Source organism: Hippoglossus stenolepis, chromosome 4 (assembly GCF_022539355.2).
Source record: "Hippoglossus stenolepis isolate QCI-W04-F060 chromosome 4, HSTE1.2, whole genome shotgun sequence".
Lineage (NCBI taxonomy): Eukaryota > Metazoa > Chordata > Actinopteri > Pleuronectiformes > Pleuronectidae > Hippoglossus > Hippoglossus stenolepis.
The window spans coordinates 11,155,126-11,178,462 of NC_061486.1; the positions used below are offsets into that span (position 1 = coordinate 11,155,126).

The 23,337-nt window shown below is 40.1% G+C and overlaps 1 protein-coding gene across 1 annotated transcript in view; it reads left to right on the forward strand.

The window, feature by feature from the left end:
* ptgir (prostaglandin I2 receptor) overlaps positions 1-22,655 on the forward strand; it is a 25,592-nt gene extending 2,937 nt beyond the window's left edge. The window contains exon 3 of the mRNA XM_035155384.2: positions 20,070-22,655. Within this exon, the coding sequence (XP_035011275.1) occupies positions 20,070-20,351 (282 nt within the window). The 3' untranslated portion in view covers positions 20,352-22,655. The remainder of the gene's footprint in view (positions 1-20,069) is intronic.
* Positions 22,656-23,337: the final 682 nt, after the last annotated feature.

The following is a 23,337-nucleotide window of genomic DNA, read 5'->3' on the forward strand; positions in this document are numbered from 1 at the left end:
TGCAGTTCACCACAGTTCACCACAGTTACCTCCGTGGTCACATTATTTGTAAATAACAATGACTTGGCAAGTTTTCGTTTTGGAACTTCCCCTTAGCCTCAGAAAATAAGATGAACCTTTGCCCTGCAAATTGATTTAATCCCGTTTACAACTCAAATTCATCAATATTCATCATTTAATTATCTCTACCAAATAATCTAGAGTTACAAGCCTGATCTGATCATTTTGAATAATTCAAGGCCCTGGTATTGCGTAGTTAATGATTCATGAATCATCTCAGTATATGTGTGTGTGTGTGGGTGTGTTTGTCTGTGCACGGTTGTTTGCTCATGTGCATGTACATGCTTGTGGTTGTAAGCGAGAGCACTGTAGACGATGGGTGTGTGTGTGTGTGAGCGCATGTCTGCAGGCCTCACATGGTTCCAGACAGATGTGGCCTCATGATTAACATCGCTCTTAATTTCCCTGAAGCTCAACAGATGTCGCTGGGGAACAAAAGGCAGATTCTGTGTTTTACATTGGGAAAAAACGTAAAGCACATATTGCGTTGATACAGTCATAATGCCAACGCTCCTGCCTGTGTTTCCGGTTAGTTTACTCAAAGCACTTTTCATGTAACTGAATCTACCTCAGAGATCGATGCTCTCGAGCGCTGAAGAAGGCGTTTTGCCCTCATCAGCCGGGACTGCACGCTGGTGGCTGTGCCCTCCCTTTTTACTGTAAGTTTGGCAGAGAAGATAAAGGAAATTATAGAATCAGAAAACATTCATTGCTCTCTGTGTTCTTTGCCTCACAGGCAGAAATAGTGTTCATCAGTTTGTGTTCAAGTTGAAAGATCAGATATTTGCTAAGTGGGTTTTTGGTGAAAACAGATGAGCAGGAGGAGGAGGTTTCTTTAGTGCGCGAATGGTGTCGTGGCGGTGCAGTCACAAAAGTGTTTAAAGATTCGGTGTAGGTTTTTTTTCCCCCCAAGGTGGTGTGTGAGTAGGGAGTAGGGCGGATGTCATATTTCAGACAAATCCATTGGCTGTGAATGTTTGTCCGGTTGATTGTTACCTGAATCACACCTGCTTCCCAGGCTGTCACACCACAGCCTTGGCCTCAGATAATATATCGTCTGTCACCTCCCATTGATTTACACCTACTGCACAAAACTGTGCAAAAACAGTTGACCGCTGAGACAGATAAGGAGCCATTAGGCAGTAGAAGTTGGTGTGATGAATGATATCAGTGGAGCTGTTCTGGGAAAAAATGGTGGTTTGATTGTTTGAGGTCGTACTCGGTTGGTTCTAGGACGAACTATTGATTACTTAGTGCCTTATGGAATATACACTTACTGCTTATTAAACATATACACCCGTCCAGCTGAAGGTTGGAGGTTAAAGCCTCCTCGTGCAGTGTAATCAATTTGAGGCGGAGCTACGTTAGGTTAGGGTATGCCACAGACTTTACAATAAAATTGACATACATAATATTAATCAGGAACAACACAGGTAAAGCTGAAACAGTAAAGCCGGGCTCAGATCAGGTTGTATCATGGACATAAGGAGAATCATCACAGATATTCTTCTCTATGATCTTAAACACGTCCACAATGCAAGATGAGAAAACAATGGAGCATCAAACACTACAAGATATTATTAAGATTATTGCTCCAGAGGCAGCGACCCACCGCCTCACGTCGCTCATGTGACCTCCTGTCGGAGCAGATGTATAAAAATGGCGATTGTTAATAAACAAAAGCTGAAGGTTAAACGAGTCTCGATGAGAAAATGGTCGGAGAGACATGGTCAATACGGGCTATCTATATCCTTCAGGTGAGATTTTATAATATCTGTCAACAGTAGCACGCTAGCTCACGTTAGCCTCAGAATATTCACCGTTGCTTGGGAGCACCCTCAGCTGCTCCGGTCTCGCTGTCGTGCTTTCATTCGTAAAGCACTGACATAATCATCCCAGTTTTGAATTTTACAGATATCAAGCATGTGGGATATCTATCGAGGCAGCCCAGGGGATTCTGTGGGCAGATCTGCTGGTGTACGAATAGCTCTGTAATCCCTCACGCTACCAGAAAATCTGGGACGAACATCGGGAGCGACCAAGGTTCCAGACCGGATTGATCCTCGGATTCTCTGGGTTAAAACAGCCCAAAACTCCTGTTGTCTAAACCGAGCTGAAGTCGACTAAAATATAGTCAGCAACTATTCTGCTGCTTATTATCTTTGGGTTCTTTTGGACTGTTGGCTCAAAAGCAATTTCAAGACGTCACCCCGACTCTGTCTTAACATGAAAAATCGATATTTAATAGTTCGGTTAGGATCAAAGCTGATGATCATTAGACTTGCTATATATGTGTTGCTCACATTCTCATGTGAGTTTGTAGGGTCAGTATGTCACAGGTCCCAGGAGGTTTCCCCAGCAACAGAGAAATCAGGCCTCCTCCATTAGACCTTTATTCTGTTCTCTTTGTCTTGTCGTGCTCAGTTTATAAATGGTCAAATCTGTTGTCCTGTGGGAGACAATAATGGACTAATAGCTTGTTTGTGACGATCACCAATATCCCTTCTCCCCCGCTCTTCCAATGAGAACCACAGACGCCGCCTGGAGCTTTGACGTTGTCTGGATCAATAAAGTGCTGTAATCATCATTAGCTATTCACACAATTGTGAGCGGTTTTAGTGATAAAAGTCTCCATTATTGTATTTATTTATAGTTGTAGATCAGGAGAAAAAAGGTGTTAGTGGAAGATCTCAATAAATCCACGGCAGATTTGATTTTAAGTGACGGTATAGGGACTTTAATCTGCAGCAGCACTGATCCTTTAACTTGATAATTAACATTTTCTATTAGAATAACTACCACGGCTTGAGGCTTGGTCAGCAGTCTAATAATGACTCTTCTCTGTGAGGTTACATGACAGCAGAACAACAGAGATCAATAAACCAAATTATACTGCATCATTGAAAGTATGACATGTACATCAGAGTTGTAGCTGCAATGAGATTTACACTTTGTGTTCAGATACAATGTACCCAAGACAAATTCAAGTACACAGGGTTAGATGAACGGTCAGGGATTTGGAATTGGATGAAAGAAAATGATGGCATCCAAGTGAATTTATTTTGGTGTTGTCTATATTTAGTGTTTCCCACCAAAACATCAAAACATCTCTCAACATTTCTCCCTGTAGCCTGATGGACTTTGTATTTTCTTCCTCATTAAAAATATGAGCAACTTTTGTTGTTCACGTCCATGTTTGCTTGCAGAGATGTTGAGATACAGGAATCAGAAATGCCTCCTCTACTGCCCAACATGCTGGGACACGAGTATGCAAACCAATACCACGTCTTAAAAGTATAATAGTTTCACCCAGATAAAATATTGTAAATATATGCAATATTCTTTGTCCTGAAATCACTTCTTCTTCCCCGCTCCAAAACAAGTACTGTTTTTAGAGTAGCGAAGAAGAAGTGACACATCATAAAAGTTGTTATTTTTCAAAGGCACTGGTATGGGATCGGTGCAGGTATCGGTATCAGGAAGGGACAAAAGGTATTGGAACGTCTCCATTTGCTTGCAAGCTCTTCTTCTTTTTTGCCTTGGGATGACCTGAAACTTTTGGGATGACCTTGTATCGTGTTACCAGGGTGCATGTGAGAATCTGTGGACATCGTTGCGTGCACAAGATGGTAGTGAAATGGAGAGCTGCATGAATGTCTTTGACATCAAGTCTGGACATCGTCATTCTCTCTGTCATGATTTCTTTCCACTGCAGTGACCAAATTAAAATCAATATGCAAAGCAAAAAAAACTGACTGTGATTTGGACGAAGAGAAGTGGAAATATCACAGTACTTCCAGTAACTGCATGAGCAATCTGGACAACAAGAAAGAGCAAGTATCTGTGACACATTTACAGGGAGGGGGCATCACGCATCAGAGAAGTCAGTGCAGCACCTCTTCAATCCAGGCTGTCTGACAGACTGGGAATGAGGAAACCACACAGAAACAAAAACACATGGTGTAAGAGCTGGTGTATCTGTTTCTAAGATAAAGACATCGATTTTTCACCTGTTCATGTCTGAAGGAAGCAGCTAATAGGAGGACAAATCCTACATGAGCTCCTGCCTTTAAACAACTAAATTATTAAAACAAATGAGACGCTTTATTTCCCTGCAGGACTTTAACCTTAAGCATTCAAATACAGCAAAATGAGAATAGTGCCAGAACAGCCCGGAGCTTTTTAAATCCCCCGTCAAAGCACAGGCTTAAACACTAATAAGCAGAATAACAGAATAATAGTTTTTTCATTCACACTTCCCAAATTCAACTGGATCCAGATTCAAATCAGTGTGAACCAAAAGGGTGAATTCCCCAAATCCAGATGTTGGCAAGATAACTCTGTGCTGTAATCTACGTAATCCCTGTCAGACGAGTGTGCCTGTGCAATGAAATATGGAAATGATGGTTGGATCCTGTCTGACAGCCGTGCATGTCCATGACCTTTGCATGAGAAGCGTCAGATGCACCCTCACGTCATGGGAGTGGTACAGTTACAGATGTGAAGATCCACATCGTGTGACTGCACCCTCACGTCATGGGAGTGGTACAGTTACAGATGTGAAGATCCACATCGTGTGACAGAGGCAAGATAAGTGGCAGCTTTGTCTTCGGAACTGTATTCGTGCCCCAGGTGCTGCTGGGAGATAGATGTCATTGTTAGCTTCGCCCCGGTTACTATCATGAAAGATGATGCTCTGCAATCAGCAGCCGGCTTTGTGGGCCGAACAATGAGGGATTCCCTGTCTTCGATGGATGGACACTTAATCCTGCTTCCAACATATACACAACACACATTTGTGTACATGCACACAATTACTCTTATTACAGGAGTCACAAAGCTGCAGGCTTGTTAATCCTGCCCTTTAATATCCTGCTTTTCCATCCCGGGTTTGTTGTACTTTTGCACATCTGACTCGGTTCAAAGAGAAAGTGGGCAGGAAATGACAGAAGATACTCAAAGTAATGAGGTGCAGATATTTGGCATTTTATTTGTGTCACTGTGTGTGTGTGTGTGTGTGTGTGTGTGTGTGTGTGTGTGTGTGTGTGTGTGCATCATAATAATGGATGAGCAGCAGCTGCAGATTTTTAATCACTGAGGCACAGAATGGTGAAAAGTGAGTAAAGACAGATGTGCAACACCGGAGGTCATTGCCCCGTGATGTGTTTTTAGTTATACAAGTGAAAAGTCAATGACCCAGAAAAATGAGTTAGCATGATTCCTGCGGCTCAAACAGATCAAACTCCATCGTCAGCTGGCTCATGTGAAACTCATTTTAACACCATCAGAGGAGAGTTTGACGTAGATGTGGATCAATGGATTGTTATGGCTATTTGTGGGCAGCAAAACCAAACTGTAAATACTAACATATCATCAAACTTGTTAGCAAGCATTTCCTTTTTTATGTATCCATCTGATGTGGAGCAACATTAATGTTTGTTTTAAGTAGTTTTTCTGGCCCCAGGATGAATTTAAAGGAAATATCCTATTATCTGTGTTATTGGTCTCTTCCAACTCCTGATGGTAATATCCGGCCGCTAATGCTTCACTATGATCACCATCTTGTTTCTAAGCACACCGGTCTTTTCCGGGCAGGTCCTCCAAAGGGAGTTTTCAAACCTCCATCTGACGTGGAGCAACATTCGTTTGAAGCTGTGTTTCTTTCTAGTGAAATATTTTTTCTCTGTTTTTGATCTCCACCAACTTCTGATGGAAAAATCCGGCTCCTTAGCAGCTAATGCTCCATGACATTCACTGATTTGTTTCTCCGCTCACCTGTCTGACATTTGGTTTCGTGGGCGATTCAGCCACAGACGGTTTTCAGATCTTTTCCTACTGAAAACAAGGCTATGAGAGTAAAACAAGGGTAAAGTTGAGTGTTGAGTTTTAGATACTTAAATGTTCCTTTTGGGCTGAAGCCATCTATTGTTAATGTAAAAATATTGATTTCCTCTGCTTTAAAAAATCAATCTCTAGGGTTTAAAAACTCTCTTCCTCCCACATCGTCTTGTTGTCAGATGTTTTGTTAAACCTTGAGTGGCCATACCACGTCACAGCTTTACTGTAAACTTATTTCACAATAATTGTGGATTTGAAATCAATACAAAACCTGAACCACAGTCAGCCACATCCTGTTTGTGTCTTTGTGTGTCTTAATCTTTGTCCCTTGAATGTCCTTTCCCTGGAAGTCAGCTTACCACATATTTTCCCTCGCTCTCCAGATTGAAAACATTACAATCTAGTCAACCCTTAAAAATTCCAGGCACTTAATTGTGCAGATATTGATAAAATAGATGCTGGTATATATATTGGTTTTAGTGTAACATTTCTTGAAAGTTCTCATGATGGGTCCATTGTGGTTATGAAAAATTTTAGATAGTCAGCATTGGAAGTATTGCATGTTGTCTGATTAACTTAGAACTGCCTGTTACCGCTCTGAAATAGCCCCAAGTATTTCTTTGATGTGCAATCACATTTTGGAACTGAAGCCCAGCGGTGTGGCCAACAGATGTGAATTTTGCAACAGGAAACATTCACTTGACAGATTTCAGAAGTCAGCTTCACAATTTAAAGCAGGTTTAGGTTGATGTACGATAGAAAATACAAGTTTTCCAGTCATATTACGTAAACCAATGACTTTTCTTTTCTTTGTCTGAGGGAAGTCTCAGTCTTAGATTTTGAAAACCCTGGATTATTATTGAAATACAAACGGAAAAAAACCCAACTATTTGTCTAGTTAGGACACAGTTATGGTGAATTAACACTGAAATGTCTAAGGTGTGTGTGTGTGATTTTTTTTTTATTGTTGACACGTGAAGCCGAACACAGCATCGTGTCAGTTTTTGCCGATGTCCTCAAAGGTTTTAGTTCCTGACAAACATCCATGTGACGTCAGAGCAGGAGATAATGAAAGTTACTATGGCAGCCGACCGTCCCACTATTCCCTGTAGGATCTATCTCACAGCCCACGTCTAACAGATCAGTGTCATGGGTGAAATAATAAAATCTTATTGATCTTGGCAAATGGTATTAGTTTTGGTCCAATTCTTTCTTCCAGGAGATGAGGAATCATTAGCCCAGAGCCATGTGTCCTCTCCGATCGATATCTGCCTCCACACTCACGTTCATTAACTCGTGATGAAAGTGAACCCCGGCTTGGCTGTCAGCAGCTGTGACGCAGTAGGAGTTAATGTAGAGAGGCAGCCTTCCTTCAAATGCTTCTATTTTAAGTTCACTTTCTAAATTATATGATTGACACAGACTTTTTAAAAGGCTTTTTAGGATGATTTTTTGAACAATCAATATGATCAATGATGTCACTTTTGTTTTCTGGTGTTCTTTTTAATGTAATAATAAGAGCGCCTGATCCACTGAAGTATCACTGGGGGGCTGTGATGATTATTTTCAATAAATACTCCAAAAAATCATTCTGCAGCCACCTTTGTCCATATCCACACCAATTGTTCTTTCTTGGCTCACGTCCCATCCTTCCCGTTCCAGGTTAATTAGAGACTCTAAATCGACTGTTGGTGTGAATGTGTTTTGTCTCTGTACGTTGGACCGGTGATCTGCTGGCACCCTGCAATCTGCCTCTCGCCTAATGTCGGCGGGATTGGCAATTGCTAATGGTATTTACCTGAGAGGTTGGTTGAATTATTTGTTTGCCAAGACATTTCAAATTTCAGCAAATCTTCCTAATGCAGTTTTTTTTTACTGTATGTACATCATTTCAGAATATAGGACAAGAGGGTGAATGTCCCTTGTACGTTTGAAGGTCTTCTGCACAATTTAAGTTACCGACTACCAGTAGATGTTAGCAGGTGATAGCAGCCACCAGCAGACGTTAGGGACATGACTTCAGTTTTGTCCCTTAGCATCATCAAGTGTTTGTGCCATGACTGCATACCGCTGCCTTTTCCTTTTCCTGAGCCAGTCCAGATTTATTTTCTTGGTTTTTTGCCAGTTGTTTTCAGATACATCCACACCTTTTATTGTTCACAAACCAGTGCGTGATATGAGCTCCACACCCAAGTGTAGAGTTTCTCAACCTAAGGGTTGGGACCCCTCGCAAAGTCACATGATATGTAAACTGATATATTTATGTTTGTTTGTTACCATGGTATTTAAGATGGATTTTTATGACAGGTTCAAAAAACAACAGGTCCTGCTAGGGCCACTGACACCGGCTTTATTATTGATGCTAACATTAAATTTTTACATTTAAATTCAAAACAATATCAAATCTGTTTGTCAAAACCAGTTATTATTTATAATCTTCAACATTTTTAAGTCACAAAAAAAAAAGAAGTAAAACATGAAACTCAAAGTAAAAGAAAAGCTAAAAGAAAGTACACATTAAAAGTTACTTTTTTTGCTTGTTGAAGAAACTCTTCTCATATGGTACTGGATTTCTAATATGTTCCTTTATGGATGCTTCATAGTTTAGTTTAGCTGTAATTCGTTGCTTCTGCATGTTTCCAGTTTTACAAAACAGTTCACTCTCTATGAATGTTTAATGGTGAAATTGCAAAAAGGTATCGGTGGATTCCCTGTGAGAGTTAGATTCATGAACGTATGAATGACAAAAAGCCATCACTGCAATAAAGAGATGAAGACAGAGGATTTAATCTGCTACTGGTTATGTTTGTCATTATGTTTGTCATTTTAACCAGTGACATTCACCGTTGGTTAAAAGTGAGGATAGAAAGAGTTTGATAAGAAATCTGTTGAGGTCTAAGGTTAAATTTAAGACACCGACAACAAAAGCAATCTTGTCAATTGGCTGAGTAGACAACAGGTCCCCAGGTGTTAGATTGATAAGTGCATCTTCTGGGAAAATATAGATATAGCAATAGGATTCTTGTTTTATTCTCCACTTCGCCACCAGTCTCGGAAGATTTATGACCTAATAAAAGTTGGCAGGGACGAAATACAACACCCTCACTTCAAACAAACCCTGAGTGAAGCAGAATGTGGTTCTGGTTTGTTGTTGTGCTGAGGGACCTGTGAGAGAGGAAAACGGCTGATAACCAGCTTCAATAAAAGAATGACAAAACTCTCACAGCCACCAAGAAGCCGAACCCTATGTGAATCAACATATGCTGAATGTGTGTTTTGGTTCATCACGGGAAGAAAACAACAGTGTAATAATAATCCGCCCACATGATTCCATACACAAAATTAAATCTTTCACGGTGGAACAGAATCCCAGGGGAGAGGAAGTGTGCATGTTTTCGGGGTTTTCAGTGAAGTCGACTGCAGCTGGAATCAGAAATGTTATGAATCATAGTATTTGCCTGAAAAACATAATGCAAGTGCCAGTTGTGCCGTGCCTGGGCCTGGTTGGGTGTTCACTGTTCTATCAAGCGTAGAAAACAAATTTGTCAAAAACTGTTCCAGCTGATTACATGTGACAGCACTGCCTGAATCACCAAGCTTTCCATTTCAATCAGGAATCACTGATTGATCCCGTGTGTTTTAAAAACATCAGAAAACATTCAGCTTTTGGGTTTAATTATTTCCTCTCTGTCTTTCGTTCTTGGGAAAGGGGCGTCATTAAATGGTCTTGGTTTTGTTTCCAACATGTTTTTTGTTCCTGCTGTGAATGAGACAACTTGTGCATTCAGAGAGCAGCTCAACTCGAGTTCGCAGACAACAGGGACTAAATGAAATTCAACAAAATAATTGCAACCAGGCAGCGAGAGAAGATTCTGTGGTGTAGGACGGTTGGGATCCAGTGAACCCTTGCTTGTGTTTACTGGTGCACAGAGCCTGAAAATATTTGATGGGAATAAGTGCACTCCTCTAATCTGCTCCCAGAGACTCCCGCATTGTTCTAAATATAACATCAGTCACATTGTCGTGCTGCCACATGTGGAGCAAACACAGATCTTTTGGTTTTACATCGTGATAATGATTTGCTTTGTTTAATGATGCACAAAAAAATCTTTGTCTTACATTTTTTTAGATATGTTGAATTGGTTATGGGGGGGGGGGGAGAAAATGAAAACATCGAACTGCTCCTTTAAGTTGCCCTGTTTATGAAACTTCCATCAGAATAAACGTGTAGAATGTCTTTACTTTTTTTTAATGTTTATTTTAAATTGTACACATACTCTACTTATATTAAAGGTATACAGCAGTATGTATAATATCAGAATTCATCTTTATAACATAGGCATATCTTGTGATGTTATTTCTGACGGGCTAAATGTTGGGTAGGATAAAGAAATAAAACACACTAAAAACTAAAATTATAAACTTTTTTAGAAAGCTGAGATTCACAGATTCCTAAGGATTTAGTCTATTCAAAGTGTCAGTCGTATATAATGCTTTGTTTTGTACATTAAGCGGAAAAAAAAACAATGTGCCAACTGCCTGCTGTGTTGATGATGTCACAGTCATTCTGGGAAAGTCCTAAAACTGTAGGCGGGCAGTGCTTGTCTGGACTCGTGATTCATTTCTGTGTTTAATGCAACGCTGATTGTTATATCCTGCTCCAGTATGTGTTGTCTCAGCTTCGCTTAAATGTCAAATAATATTATCTCAATCCTCCATCTAATCTAAATAGAAACAGGACATTTACACTACAGCAAACCGACCTACCACAGGTACTTACTTCATTCAATCCTTTTCAATGTGGTTTTATCAGTAATAATAAATTAATAAACCTTTATTTCTATATGAACATGGTCACTAAGTGCTTTATAAAGAACATGGGAACTAAGATAGAATATATAAAGATAATATTTTAAAAAATGTATATCCAATACCAGTTAAAACTCAGGCATTAAAAAGCTTATGTTTTAAGTGCTGGCAAACGGCTGTAGTTGACCTGCTAAGTAGTCAGGGCCAAATATGATTTATGTTCAGACATAAAAATTCCAAAGCTGAATGAAGTCATTATGATATAAAAGCTTAAATCCACATTGTCTGCACATCGATGCCTTGTATGCCAGTGAGAAGTAAATGTAATCTGTTTATCATTTGCTAAAGTGATGAAATTACACTCTGACGTAGCCTGAGGTGACGAGCACCTTGTAATTTCTTCAGGTGTAATTTAAGCAGACTTTATTGGAGCAGTTGTAAACGTAGGGCATTCCTGGCAACAGCGGTAAAGAGCAGAACCACAGTCAAATTGTCAGCCTTAACGTCTAACTTTACTACTTGATGAAATGGCCGTGTGTTTTCACTCATAAAACTGCAGATTTTAGCTTTAAGTTCCTAAAGCACACCTCCAAGCTTTGGCATTTGAAAATACAGGGTTATATAGGCAAATGGGTTAGGGTTATAGGGCTAGGGTTAGTGTTAAGTATTATAGGAAAATAACTAATTTGGGTCATTTTTATCTATAACAACAGTTTATCGTTGAGAAATCAGGTCCATGAAAAGAGTCAAGGATTCAGAATTTCGCACAGGTCTAATATGGTCGAACACACCAGTCGATACTCCTGCAAACTTTTACCTCTCAGGTAGGAAACATTTCCCAAACAGGTCCTTCCTCAGACCAAACTTTATCCTTTCTGGGAGGTAAAATAAAAAGTTTGTGTTAGCATCAGCTGATGTGCGGACATTTCTCGTATGCTGCTTTCCAGCATTATTAAAGTTTGGATGTGCTTGTATCCTTGCTTAATCACCAGTTCCGCCACATTTGATATACAAATTATTTCCAGAGCTGCGCTTTTTTTTCTTCTGTTTTCTCTGTGGCAGATCTTGGATTTTTTTAAATCAGGGACCGTAAAGGGGCCCCAATTTACACAGATTATACGTCCAACATCTCTGCACAATTCCTGCACATTTAAGTCATTCCTTGTTCACTGTTCGCTCTATAGCTCTGAGCAGAGCCACACATCATTAAATATAGGGAAAATTGTTCCTTGTTTAAGCACATTGTGTAGTTTAAAAAAAAGCTTAGAAAATTGTCATATTTAGTGTTCATATTGTGAAGTTTTTTTTAGACAACTGACATGACAGGGGTGTTTTAGGGGCCAATCAGATTGCAGCTGGGCCCAGTGCCCCCCCTGCCCTGTCCCTGGAGCCACCCCTGCATTTTTCTATGCAGTAAACAACTTGAATGGGCATTAAAGGTACAGTGTTGGTATTCTGGTGAGTTTAAATTTAGGTTCAGAGAAATATAGAGATTATATAGGAATTTATGAATCTGGTTATCTGACCCCTTGTATTGTTTTTCCTGCTGACAATGTTATCACATCCCCACAACTGGGTGATTAAGTTATTGCCAAAGCAGATTGGAATGATGGATAAACCTACAAAAATAGGACCCAGGTTTAAAAAGCAACAGAAGTGGATGCTGCTTATTGCCAAAGGAAATAAAAGCTGCAATTCAGAATGCTCAGTTGTAGCTGAATTATCGCTATTTGAGATTATGTCGTGTGCAGACGGCTGGGAATTATTTAGTTCACCAGCAGCAGCATCTGATACTAAACCATGTTTATCTCTGTCAAAGAGGAACATGTTGAGTGTGTGTGTTGCAACAGCTCTGAGGTTAATACCACTGTCAAACTATACGTATAATGCATTGACACACATCTAATTTCAATAACCACCTTTTTAATCTTGTTTTTAACTCAGCCTGATTTTGTCTTATGATTCTGTTCATTTCCATTGTTATTTTATATATTTCGTATTCATTTTTTCTTCATCTTCTGTCGTTTACTGTGTTTTCTCTGCACTTGTTTCGCTTCCCTCTGTCATGACTGTGTTTAAAAGCGTGTTTTTCAGTTGCTTCCACTTCCTCTTTGGTGTTTCTTGTTTGAATGTTTTTTCTTTTGTCAGCAGTTTTGTGTGTGTGTCTGTTTGTGTGTGTGTGTGTGTGTGTGTTCCTATACTTATATGTTTATGAGGACCTATAGAATCAGGACATTTTTGTAAAGTGAGGACATTTTGACCGGTCTTCAATTTTTCAATGGGCTGTTTGAGGGTTAAGACTTGGTTTTAGAGTTGGGGTTATAATTAGGTTTAGGTTTGGGTTAGGAATTCAGTTTGGATGGTTAAGGTTAGGGTAAGGACCTATTGAATGTATTATGCCAATGAGTGTCCTCACTAAGATCAAAGTACAAACAAGTGTGTGTGTGTACATAGACACTTCCCTTGTCAGGACCAGAATACCTCATGGGGACCAAATTCTGATATGCCGTAATGAGGCAAAACATAATTTCTGGGGTCCTGGTTAATGTTAGTGGTTAGATGTGAATAGTGGTTGGATTAAGGTTAGGGTTGGACTTGAATTGGTCATGGTTAAGGTTTTGGTCAGGGTTAGGGTTCGGGTTAGGGTTGTGGACAGCATAATGGATGGAAGTCAATGCAAAGTCCTAATGAGGATGTTCACACCTTTGTGTCTCTAGCCGTTTTCGGACATGAACTCCAGAAAATGTCAGGACGAAAATAATTTCCGGAGTCTGGAGGTCATTGTCCTGTCCGGGTCAGATGTGATCACAACAACAGGAAAATGTTGGGCACATTCAAGCGAGGGGGGGGGCGTCTAGGTACAGCATGCAGGAGAAGATGCTGTATGACTCATCTTTTTCATCCTGAGAGTTTTGTATTCTTCCACTCAACACGTCTTGTGCTAGAAATGTCATCAACACACCCACTCGCTTGCTGTAATTCTCCAGGCATTTTCCTGCTGTATTCTCACATGAGATCACTCCAACATTTTCTGGAAATTTTACTTGATGTTCCCTTAGGAAACAACTCCAGAGAATGTCCTGAGCAACTGATTTTTTAACTCTCACATAAACTGTAGGCTGTCTGGATACTTTCAGGATGTCCGGACTTAACCCAAACCCCTCTCTGAAAGCAGCGTGTGTGTGTTTTCGTTATCTTATTGTCACTTTACTTTCCACATTGTTGACTGGTTGAGTGTCTGAGTGACAACCGTTGAAGTCCACTGTGGAAAAAGCTGATAAAAGGTCTGATAATTGCAGAAGGTAACTCACCACAGCCTGACCCACTTGTCAAAGTGGAGACTCGCTAATGGAGCACGCAAAGTAATTCCCCTAATGGAACTTGTCTGCGGACTAACACAGTCTGACTTCACTGCCTCACGCTGCTCATTATCATTCAGTGTTTTCCTTTCTCCTGAGACAGAATACTTTAACATTTACGTCTGTCTGTCTGTGTCGCATCCTAAATTGGAAGCTTTGTGCTGATGGTCAGAAACCTTGAGATGTGTTCTCTACAAAACGAAGATCAAAATGTTGCACCAGATGCAAGATAATACTCTCGCCTACACAGCACGCTCACCAATACTTCCTCTCTGTACCTTCTACTAATCTGCATAAACTAACCCTTCACTAACCTCATAACTGCATATTGTATAGCAGGGAAATACCCCCTTCAGTGTGGAAACTTGGAATCTGTAGGTGTATTGCGGAACTCACCACCCACATATTGTCAGGTAGGTCGGGAAGTAAATCTTTGGCAGAGGTCAGTGTGGTTACAGCCCGGGGATACACATGTTTATTTGATTCAGGGCCTGACAAAATGAGGAGGGGGTTTATATTGAAGAAAATTCAACCTGCAGTCGATTGTGAGAAATGAAAGCTGTGACTACAAATCACGTATATTGCACTTATTGGACAGCTCCCAATCAAAGTGTCCAGCAGGAGCAACAGGCAAGACGTAATCAAAGAAATATATAAAAAGAACTTTGTTTATTTAGCACTTTTAAAAACAGGGTTTACAAAGAGCTTTGACTGACAAACCAGACAAAGGGTACTCAAAAATGCATTTACACTAATAGAAGCAATAAGAATTAAAAGCAAGAAGAAAACAGCATCACGTAAAAGCAGTAAATACAAAGAAAAAGAATAGGAACAATAAAAAAAAAAATGATGTCAACACTTAAAAGCAATTACAGAACAATCAATAAAAAGTCAATCCTAAACTGATCAGGACGCCAGTGGAGCCATTGGGTGATGTGACATCGTCTAGTAAAACCAGTAGAAAGCCGAGCTGCCGCGTTGTGAACTTGCTGGAGGCGAATGAGGGAAGGGAGTCAGAGATGAGTCTTGAGTGTATGAATGCATGAATACGTATTTCCAGGTCAGACTGTGTAGGAGTATAGTTACAATTTTTGAGTTGGTTCTTTACTAAAGGAAACGGGACTGGAACATTTGTGATCTGTGCTTTATATTGGTGAGGGTGATGTTTGTGTTTGGGGGGGACTGAACAATGTGATTTCTGATTTGAAGTTATTGAGCTGAAGAAAGATTTGTCCCATCCCCCAGTTCCCAGACAGACAATCTAAAGCTGCAGCTAGGTCTCATGTGTAATGTGTTTTTTTTTTTTTTTCTGTTGAACTATCTCGAAACCACATCCTCTCTCTGAGTTACTAAAGAAGCAGGAGCCATAGATTGTACACATTGTTCCGAGCTGCAGTGGAAGCAGTTTGCTGAGGTGTTAAATTGAACAAGCAGTAAGTTGAGTATTTAGAGGAATAAGGGGAAAAACCATCCGTCGACATGTTGTTAATGTGCATCGCCTTACTGATAAAACTCGTTAGGCTCAGAGCAGAGACTTGAGCTGGATCCTCACACCATCAGTAATCTGTGCTGCTCGGGTCTAGTGTTCATGTCAAACTGCTTCTCATTTGAAAGGAATGCTTCAGTTTTCTGGAAGGAGACGGTTTCCAGCCATGATTAGTGTCAGCTAATGTTGTTTCCAGAAGGTAAATCCAAGAAAAAGAAATGTGCAAGTGACTCACTATTTTGTATAACGCTCACCTACTGCGAGCTCATTGAGGAGCAAAGTGTCGAGGGAGATGATAACTTTCTGTATGTTCCTGAAAATCATCTTTAATTCACCACATTGTTTTCACATTGATATTTGATGTATTCGTTTATATGCGCTTGTTAGTTTGCAGGATTGCGCAAAAACTACAGGACAAATTACCGTGAAACTTGATGGAAGGATGCAGTGTAAGGGAAGAATGCATTTAATTTTGTTGTGGCTCCACATCAGGGATTTTTTTCCATTTTCTTTAACATTGCGAAATATGGCAGAGGTATGCCCTCTACTAAGTGCTATTCTAGTTGTCAAGTTTAAAGTGGCTTTAATCAATATTTTATATTAACAATATAACATCTGACCAGAAAGAGTCACCAACTGCCTTTAAATTGTATTTCCTCGTGGCCTTTTGTTACCTCCGTCAAGGATGTTATGCTGTCTTTGCTGTTTTGAGCAGAGTTACGCAAGAACTTTTGCAGTGGATTCGATTACGGAGGCGGTTCTATTTTAACTTTGCGATATATGTGGTTTTTCTGCTATGAATCAGCTGCTACAATATCTTTGTCCTCACAAGTTTGAGGAAAGCTGATATTATCCACGTCTGTTGGATGTGCAGTCAAGCAGCTATAATCAACTCATGTTAATATAATGTTTACAGCTCATTTCCGCTGCCTCCAATTTGTAAGAAGAATCAGTTGTTGCAGGTTTAGCAAACACACATGAGACTGTTATCGATCTTCTCCTTTCCGTGTCGGAAAGCCAGCAATTAAGGATATTTCTGAAAATGCCCCCAGTCGTCTCTGAAAGGCCAGTCATCTCTGCACTGGCTCCTCTCATCCCCCTGTAATGATCCTTCAGTGAAACAGGATCAGGAAGAAAGTGTTGGGAAGAGTCCTCCAGGACCGCGAGATGGAAAATAATGGGGCACAGCTCGTATAGACATCCATTATGGTTTGCTTCCTGAAAGACGCAGCTTTCATTAGCCCCCAAATAGCATCTGCTGTGTCACTGCCAGGAAGTAGGCGTTTACACCGGGCCAATGGGTCCAGGTACGTGAAGACTCTCAGTCAGCAGGATGTTGAAGCACCCAGTTTGATTATATAGACCTGAAGCATACAATGCATGTGTGGGCACACATGCTTTTGCTTCATTTATTTCCAAAAGCATGCCCACACTATATTCCTGCAAAGCTTTTATAAATAAATAATAAATTATTTATCCCTGCGATCCTTGCCCGACCTACACTGCCTCTGGCCTGCTCTTTACCCACAGAATGATATATTAACATGCTCCTGTTTAAGCAGAGCCTGACATCTCATCAGTTTTAGCTCTGTGGCCCGCGGTGCTTGGAGAGGACAGCTGGTGATTTGTGTCCCTGTGCTGCAGGGCTGGAAGAGAGGACCATAAGAGGCAGGGTGGCATACAGGAACAGAAGCCGGAGTGAGGGCGGTAATGTGGAGTGAGACAACAGGGATGAGGATGATGACAGAGTGTATGGGAATGCACTTCTGTTTGAAATGTCTCCGGAGCAGCTGCATGATGAATAAAGTGTAAAATAACTGCCTGTTGAGCATCAGAGACATTTGTTATATTGTGTTTGTTAGTGTGTTTTATGCCAGTAAGGCCTAAATTTCATGTTTATCTTAGGTATTGATTCACTTAACAACTTGTCAGCATGAGCCTGTTTTTTTTATCATACGTGAGGACAGCTAGAGGTGTTTTGACTGTGATTCTTGTCATTAATGAATCAACTGTCGTTTTTCAAAGCTTTTAAAACATTTATTGGATCCACTGCCTCTTCATTGTTCTGATATCATGTAGCACGTTGCACCAGCTCGATAATCTCCAACTTAACCAAGAAATACCAGTGTGAAGATTTATGCATGGCTGAATAACATTTGAACAAGAGACAATGTCCGAAATATCAGCTGATTTACGTACATATGAAAAAAAAAAAGACTTGTAACGTTTGGGTTGATATTTTACTAAAAAAACTCTAAAAAAAATTTGGGTGGCCAATATTATCAGTCAAGCTCTACAGCTCTAAGATGTTTTTCCCCATGTATGAAACTGTATAGAACTGTAAAGTTATGTTACAGCCAGTGATGTTAAAGTGACTTTGTGTTTACATGGGCAAGTTAGTTCACGTGGATGCCACCTAAAGTCGGAACAGCAGATGTAGTCTTTACCAACTAAAATGTTCAACGTTTCTAATCTAGTTTCCAGGAACCAAGCCTACAAGCTTAATTCTGGATTAATGAATAGAAGGTGCAATAACTTGAGCATTAGTTGGTTGAGTGTAATGCCAGACATTATGCAGACCAGTACAGTGTCATATGAGGGAAATTTGAAAGAGTTCGCTTGAGGCCAAATTGTGAAACGATTTTTGCAATTGCTGTCACAATCAAGTCTTTTAAAATGGAAGCATGTCATCCTGTAAAAGGGAAATAACACTGCCTCCGATACCTGTAAATATATTCTCTCTGTGTGTGTGTGTGTGTGTGTGTGTGTGTGTGTGTGTGTGTGTGTGTGTGTGTGTGTGTGAGCAGTATAGTAATCCACAAATGCTTTAACCTTGACTCTTTAAGAATTACCTTATGTGAAGTCGGTGAAAATCCAACAGTGATTCCAGCAACATCCATTGTGCAATTCAAGAAACTTCACAACCACAAGTAACATGAGAACTTCCTAAAAACGTTGTTGTTTTGTTCCACTTTGCACTGTAACCGTTTCTGCCACGCCTTACATGACAACCTTGTTCCGAGGTTTTGAAGATTAGTATGAGCTCAACATCTTGGACGCGTCACAGGATATTTGTTGTTAGGTTTTGGGGTTTTGGCTTCTCATACAGTCAGCACCATCCAACTCTTCATCTTTCTCGTGACTGAGTTGTTCGATTGATATCTGAGTGGCCACATCTGTATGAGTTTAGCTGGTTAACAAGCATGGAGAGGACATAGCCTTGCATCTGGTACCTCTTGTAGTCTGGTTTGGCCTGGCTCTGGACTTGGCCCCCCTCTCACTATCTCTCCAGCCTATTAGTTTTCATCCCTGGGCTTAGCAACAGGGAAACATTTACACCGATGCACAAAAGCACTCAATCAGCATGAGCCATTAATTAGGCCACTGTTTGTTGGATATTTCATGAAGGAAATGGAGAATTGTTGATAGAGAAGATGAGCGAGGCGACAACGATGCTTTCTGGGCCAGCTGCTGCTTCTTTCTCTGCCCAGGATGAATTTTGCAGCCAACTGCCGCTGTCTGCAGTCTGTCATACCTTAAAGGTCAACACAGAAAAGAGGTTGTGGTTTTATCGGGTGGTGTCGACTGCATCTCTATACTCTGGACATTTTGTTGATCTGGAAACTAAAGGTGTGTCACTGATATATAGAGATGGGTGTTGACATTTGGTTAATCTTATTACAAGATGACACTGACACTTGGCAAACAGTCAAGTGTTCTTGTCTTGTTTTAAGATAATAAGGTGCTGACAACTCCATCGTGTTGTCCTGTTTTAAATCCTGCAGACTCAATGTGTAATCTTGGTTGAAGTTGATTCTACTGTTTGATCCGTCAAAATTATCAAAGTAAATGTCTTTATTTTGAGTCAATTTATTTGAGGCCAAAGAAATATCGTCGATTTGCTTATTTAGTCCAAATGCTACACATATCAGTGATGAAAATGTGAAGTTAAATATGTATCTAAAATTCTTCATGTTGTATTGTACATTGACTATTTGTAATGACAGTGATGGCACTGTATAACAAAACCAAACAAACACCATCTGCTGCATTGTTAATGCACTAACCGGCATTACCATAATTTGTAGTTTCCTTGATACAGATGAGAGATAATGTTCTATTCGCATCTTTACTAAAACGAGCTCTGTGCTTTGCTGCATCCATTATTTGTGTGATTATGATGGATGTTCTATCCAAGCTTATTTTAAGAACAATATTATCCAGTAGCCAAAATACAGACTCAAACAGCAACCTGTATGCAGTTTAAGAGACAAATTAAAGGGTCAACCTCCAGCTGCAGCTTGATTTTCATCACTTCCACTCCTCTTATTTGGCAGTGAAAAAAAATTTTGGCAAAGAAAATAAGTGAGAAAATAAACCTGAAATACAGTATTAAAAGTGAGCAGGGTTGAAAATTGAAGGCTCCATGCTTACAAATTACAACGTTGGGCGCAACTCCCTAGTATTTTCTTCTGTTTATGTTTGTAAAGACTAATCTCGACCTTCTCTTTCTTTAGATCGCAGGCTTCATCAACGCCATTCACCCATTTTCCGGCGACACGGAGAACCTCACGGCCTTCCGCTTCTACGCCCTCAACCCCATCGTGGATCCATGGGTCTTCATCATCTGCCGCAAGTCTGTGTTTCGCCACCTTTCCTCACTGCTGAGCTGCTGCTTCAGCAAAGGAGCCGTGAAGACAACACACTGCGCTCTGTCGTTACCCCTTGACAATCACATACAGCACAACCCCCCAGATTTGACAGTCTCACAGTCCGCGTACTCCAGTTTACCTCTGTGACCGAAATCCTCGGCTGGGGGATTTCAAATCCGAAATACATCGGGGCCGATTTGGGAAATGACATTTTCACAAGGAAGTTCACGGCCGTTACAGTTTCTACATGAACTAACATTGGAGAAAATATTGCACAAGGTCTTAGATATTCCTCGAACAGTTGTAACTGTAGCACTGTAACTTATCACTATGGAACACGTCAAACCATATCATGCCTGTGAATCATATACTGTAAAATCAGACTATATGCACTCGGGTAAAACTCTATGGGTAAAAAATATGCATGCATACTGTTTTCTTTTTTTCTCTATCAATCCGCCTTTTCTTTGGGACACAGCCACGTGACTCCAGGATGATGGACTCGTCACATCGACAGCATCTTTGAAGCCAACGACACTCGACATGAAGATGACCTGCAGCTTATTTCAGTACCAGTCATCACGACATGTTATTCCATTTTCGCCGACCAGAGTTATAATGTGAGTGTCATCCAAAAGAGAGACACGTATTTTATTAAAGTAAAGTTGTCAGTATTTTGCAAAGCCACTGATGTTTTTGTGTACAACAAGAAGGGGTACAAATCCAGCCATTAGCATCCATTAGTATGTCTGAGCTGGGCTAAAAGTCTGCAGCAACGCTAGAGGTCCTTTTAAAGTTATGCTGATGTTGAGCCATAGACTGTACGATGGACGACACGTCTCCACTTCCTCTTTTATCCAGAAATGAAGCCAAACTGTCCTTGATATGAGCGATGCCATCTTTCACATTTTGGATCCAGAGTCGAGTAGCAAGGTACCGCCGCTACTGTCTCAGCTATTTCACCCATTTTTACTTCATCAAATAACCAATTAAAACCAAACCAACTGCAAAATTAAACACTTACAACGAAAACAACCTAAAATAACCAAATAATTTTGTACTTTTACTTTTAGTTTGGTCTATGTCCCATGTGCTAACATCGAAGAGGCAGTTTTTAAAAATCTATATTACAGCCAGCCACCAGGTGGCAATCCAGATTTGGCTTCACTTTGAGGGAGCTTTGATGTCGTCCATTTTTAGTCTATGTATCTAACAGGTACGATGTTGACAATGTTTAGGAGTAAACAAAGTATAGAGGAGTGTTGCTCACTGGAGGTACGTCATGAATCAATGGAATGGATGCATGTAAGTCCACTTAAACTGATGATGGTGCTCAATGAATCGTTATGAGGTTAGCACAATATATAAATCACCATATCAATGTACCAGATCTCTGCACATTAGATGTCAAAACATTTCACTCAAAACCAAGAATATCAACCTCACGCATTAGATTGAAAAGTCAGGAGGTCACCAAGAGTCAGTACTAAGCATCGTCTTCTCTGGAACATGAATGTCAGTGGCCGTCGAACAGTCTTGACCCAAAGGGCTGAACTGATGGAGCAACACTGCCATCCCAAACTCCACTTGTGTGTGTGTAAAAAGTATTTTTTATAAAAAACGCAGAACTTGATCTCACCAAGTCTGGGTTCCAGCTGTGTTACATTTACATTGTTCCTGTGAAAGTGATCTTGGAAATGGTCCTTTCGCTAATCACCTCTGAAACATGGTGCGGGTTGTTTTTTGCTGAAACAGAATAAATAATCAAGATGTACCCTGACAGACAGCATTGACCTCCTACTGCCCACAGTTCCACCTGCAACACAGCCTGCCACAATGAAAAACCAATATGAATACATGCAGTTAATTATAAGGGGCCTCTGTGTAAGATGGGCCCGTATCTTTCTAAATTATAACCTCTGTCCTTTAGTCCTAAATTCAGGACTTTTCCAAACTGTGTCTGAGAATTGAGTTATTCAGGTTTAAAAGTCCAGCTCATCATATAGTTGTATTGCATGAACATTGGATTGCACCTCACTGATTTCTAAGCTACCTGTGATGATCGTCTGTGAATGTTCTTTTAATAGCCACTTGCTTTCAAGAAAAAAGAAACTGCTGCTGCAAAATGCACTGAAAATGAATCTTTTGTTGTCGTGACCAATGCCGTGTCTGCATTTAGATGTATGAATGTATTTATGCTTTTTCACCGTGCCGTGATGTTGTGCATCCTCATGATTGTGCTGGTTTATTCAGTTGAGTGTAGAGATAACGGTGACAACAGACGTGGTGTTTTCAGTTTTTCCAGATGTGTTGCGCTTTATAGTCTTCGACGCTCAGTCACGTGTGACCCGGCGTAAATCAGATACTTATCACTTGCACATTTTGTTCTTCGGGCGCATACATTTTTGAGATTTGTATCCATTGTAATAAAGAAATACATTTTATTGTAAACAGTATGGTACACATTTTGTTCATGTAAAATAAAATATCAAAAGAAAAACTGACATTTATTTGAGACTCTTGAGAGTGTAGATGTTACTTCTGTGAAACAATTTGGACAAATTTGAGTTCATCATGTTGTAAATCACTCAATTTCCTCAGAAATGTGAGAAATGAGATACAGACCAAAACCAAATGAAAAACAAAAAACATAACGTGATATTGAGAGGGCGTTTTTCAACAGTTTGTTTTGATTAACAAAATATTTGTGTTATGAAATAATGAACAACCCCATTGATGTCAACCAATATCGTTCCTTGAGAAGTAAGAGATTAATTAAAAAATATATTACAAGGTAAAATACTGACAGATGTGATTCATGGCAATAGACAGCTTAAGTGTTAATACAGGTAAATATTTACAATTCAAATTGCATGTTCGTGCAGGAAATATGGATCTATTCAATTAAAAATGACGTGTAATATTAGCAATAACAAATTCAAGAGCCAAATGATGACAGCTTATGCAAACCGTATAATTGTATGTATTTGTATTGGTTTGCCATGATTAGTTAAATATTGACATCCTAGTCTCATAAGAGTTTAGATCTTGTCAGAGCAACAGAGCAGAGACCATTGCTGTAGCGCCACTGTGTGGTTAACCAGTGTACACCTTCTAAAGTTACACCACAGGC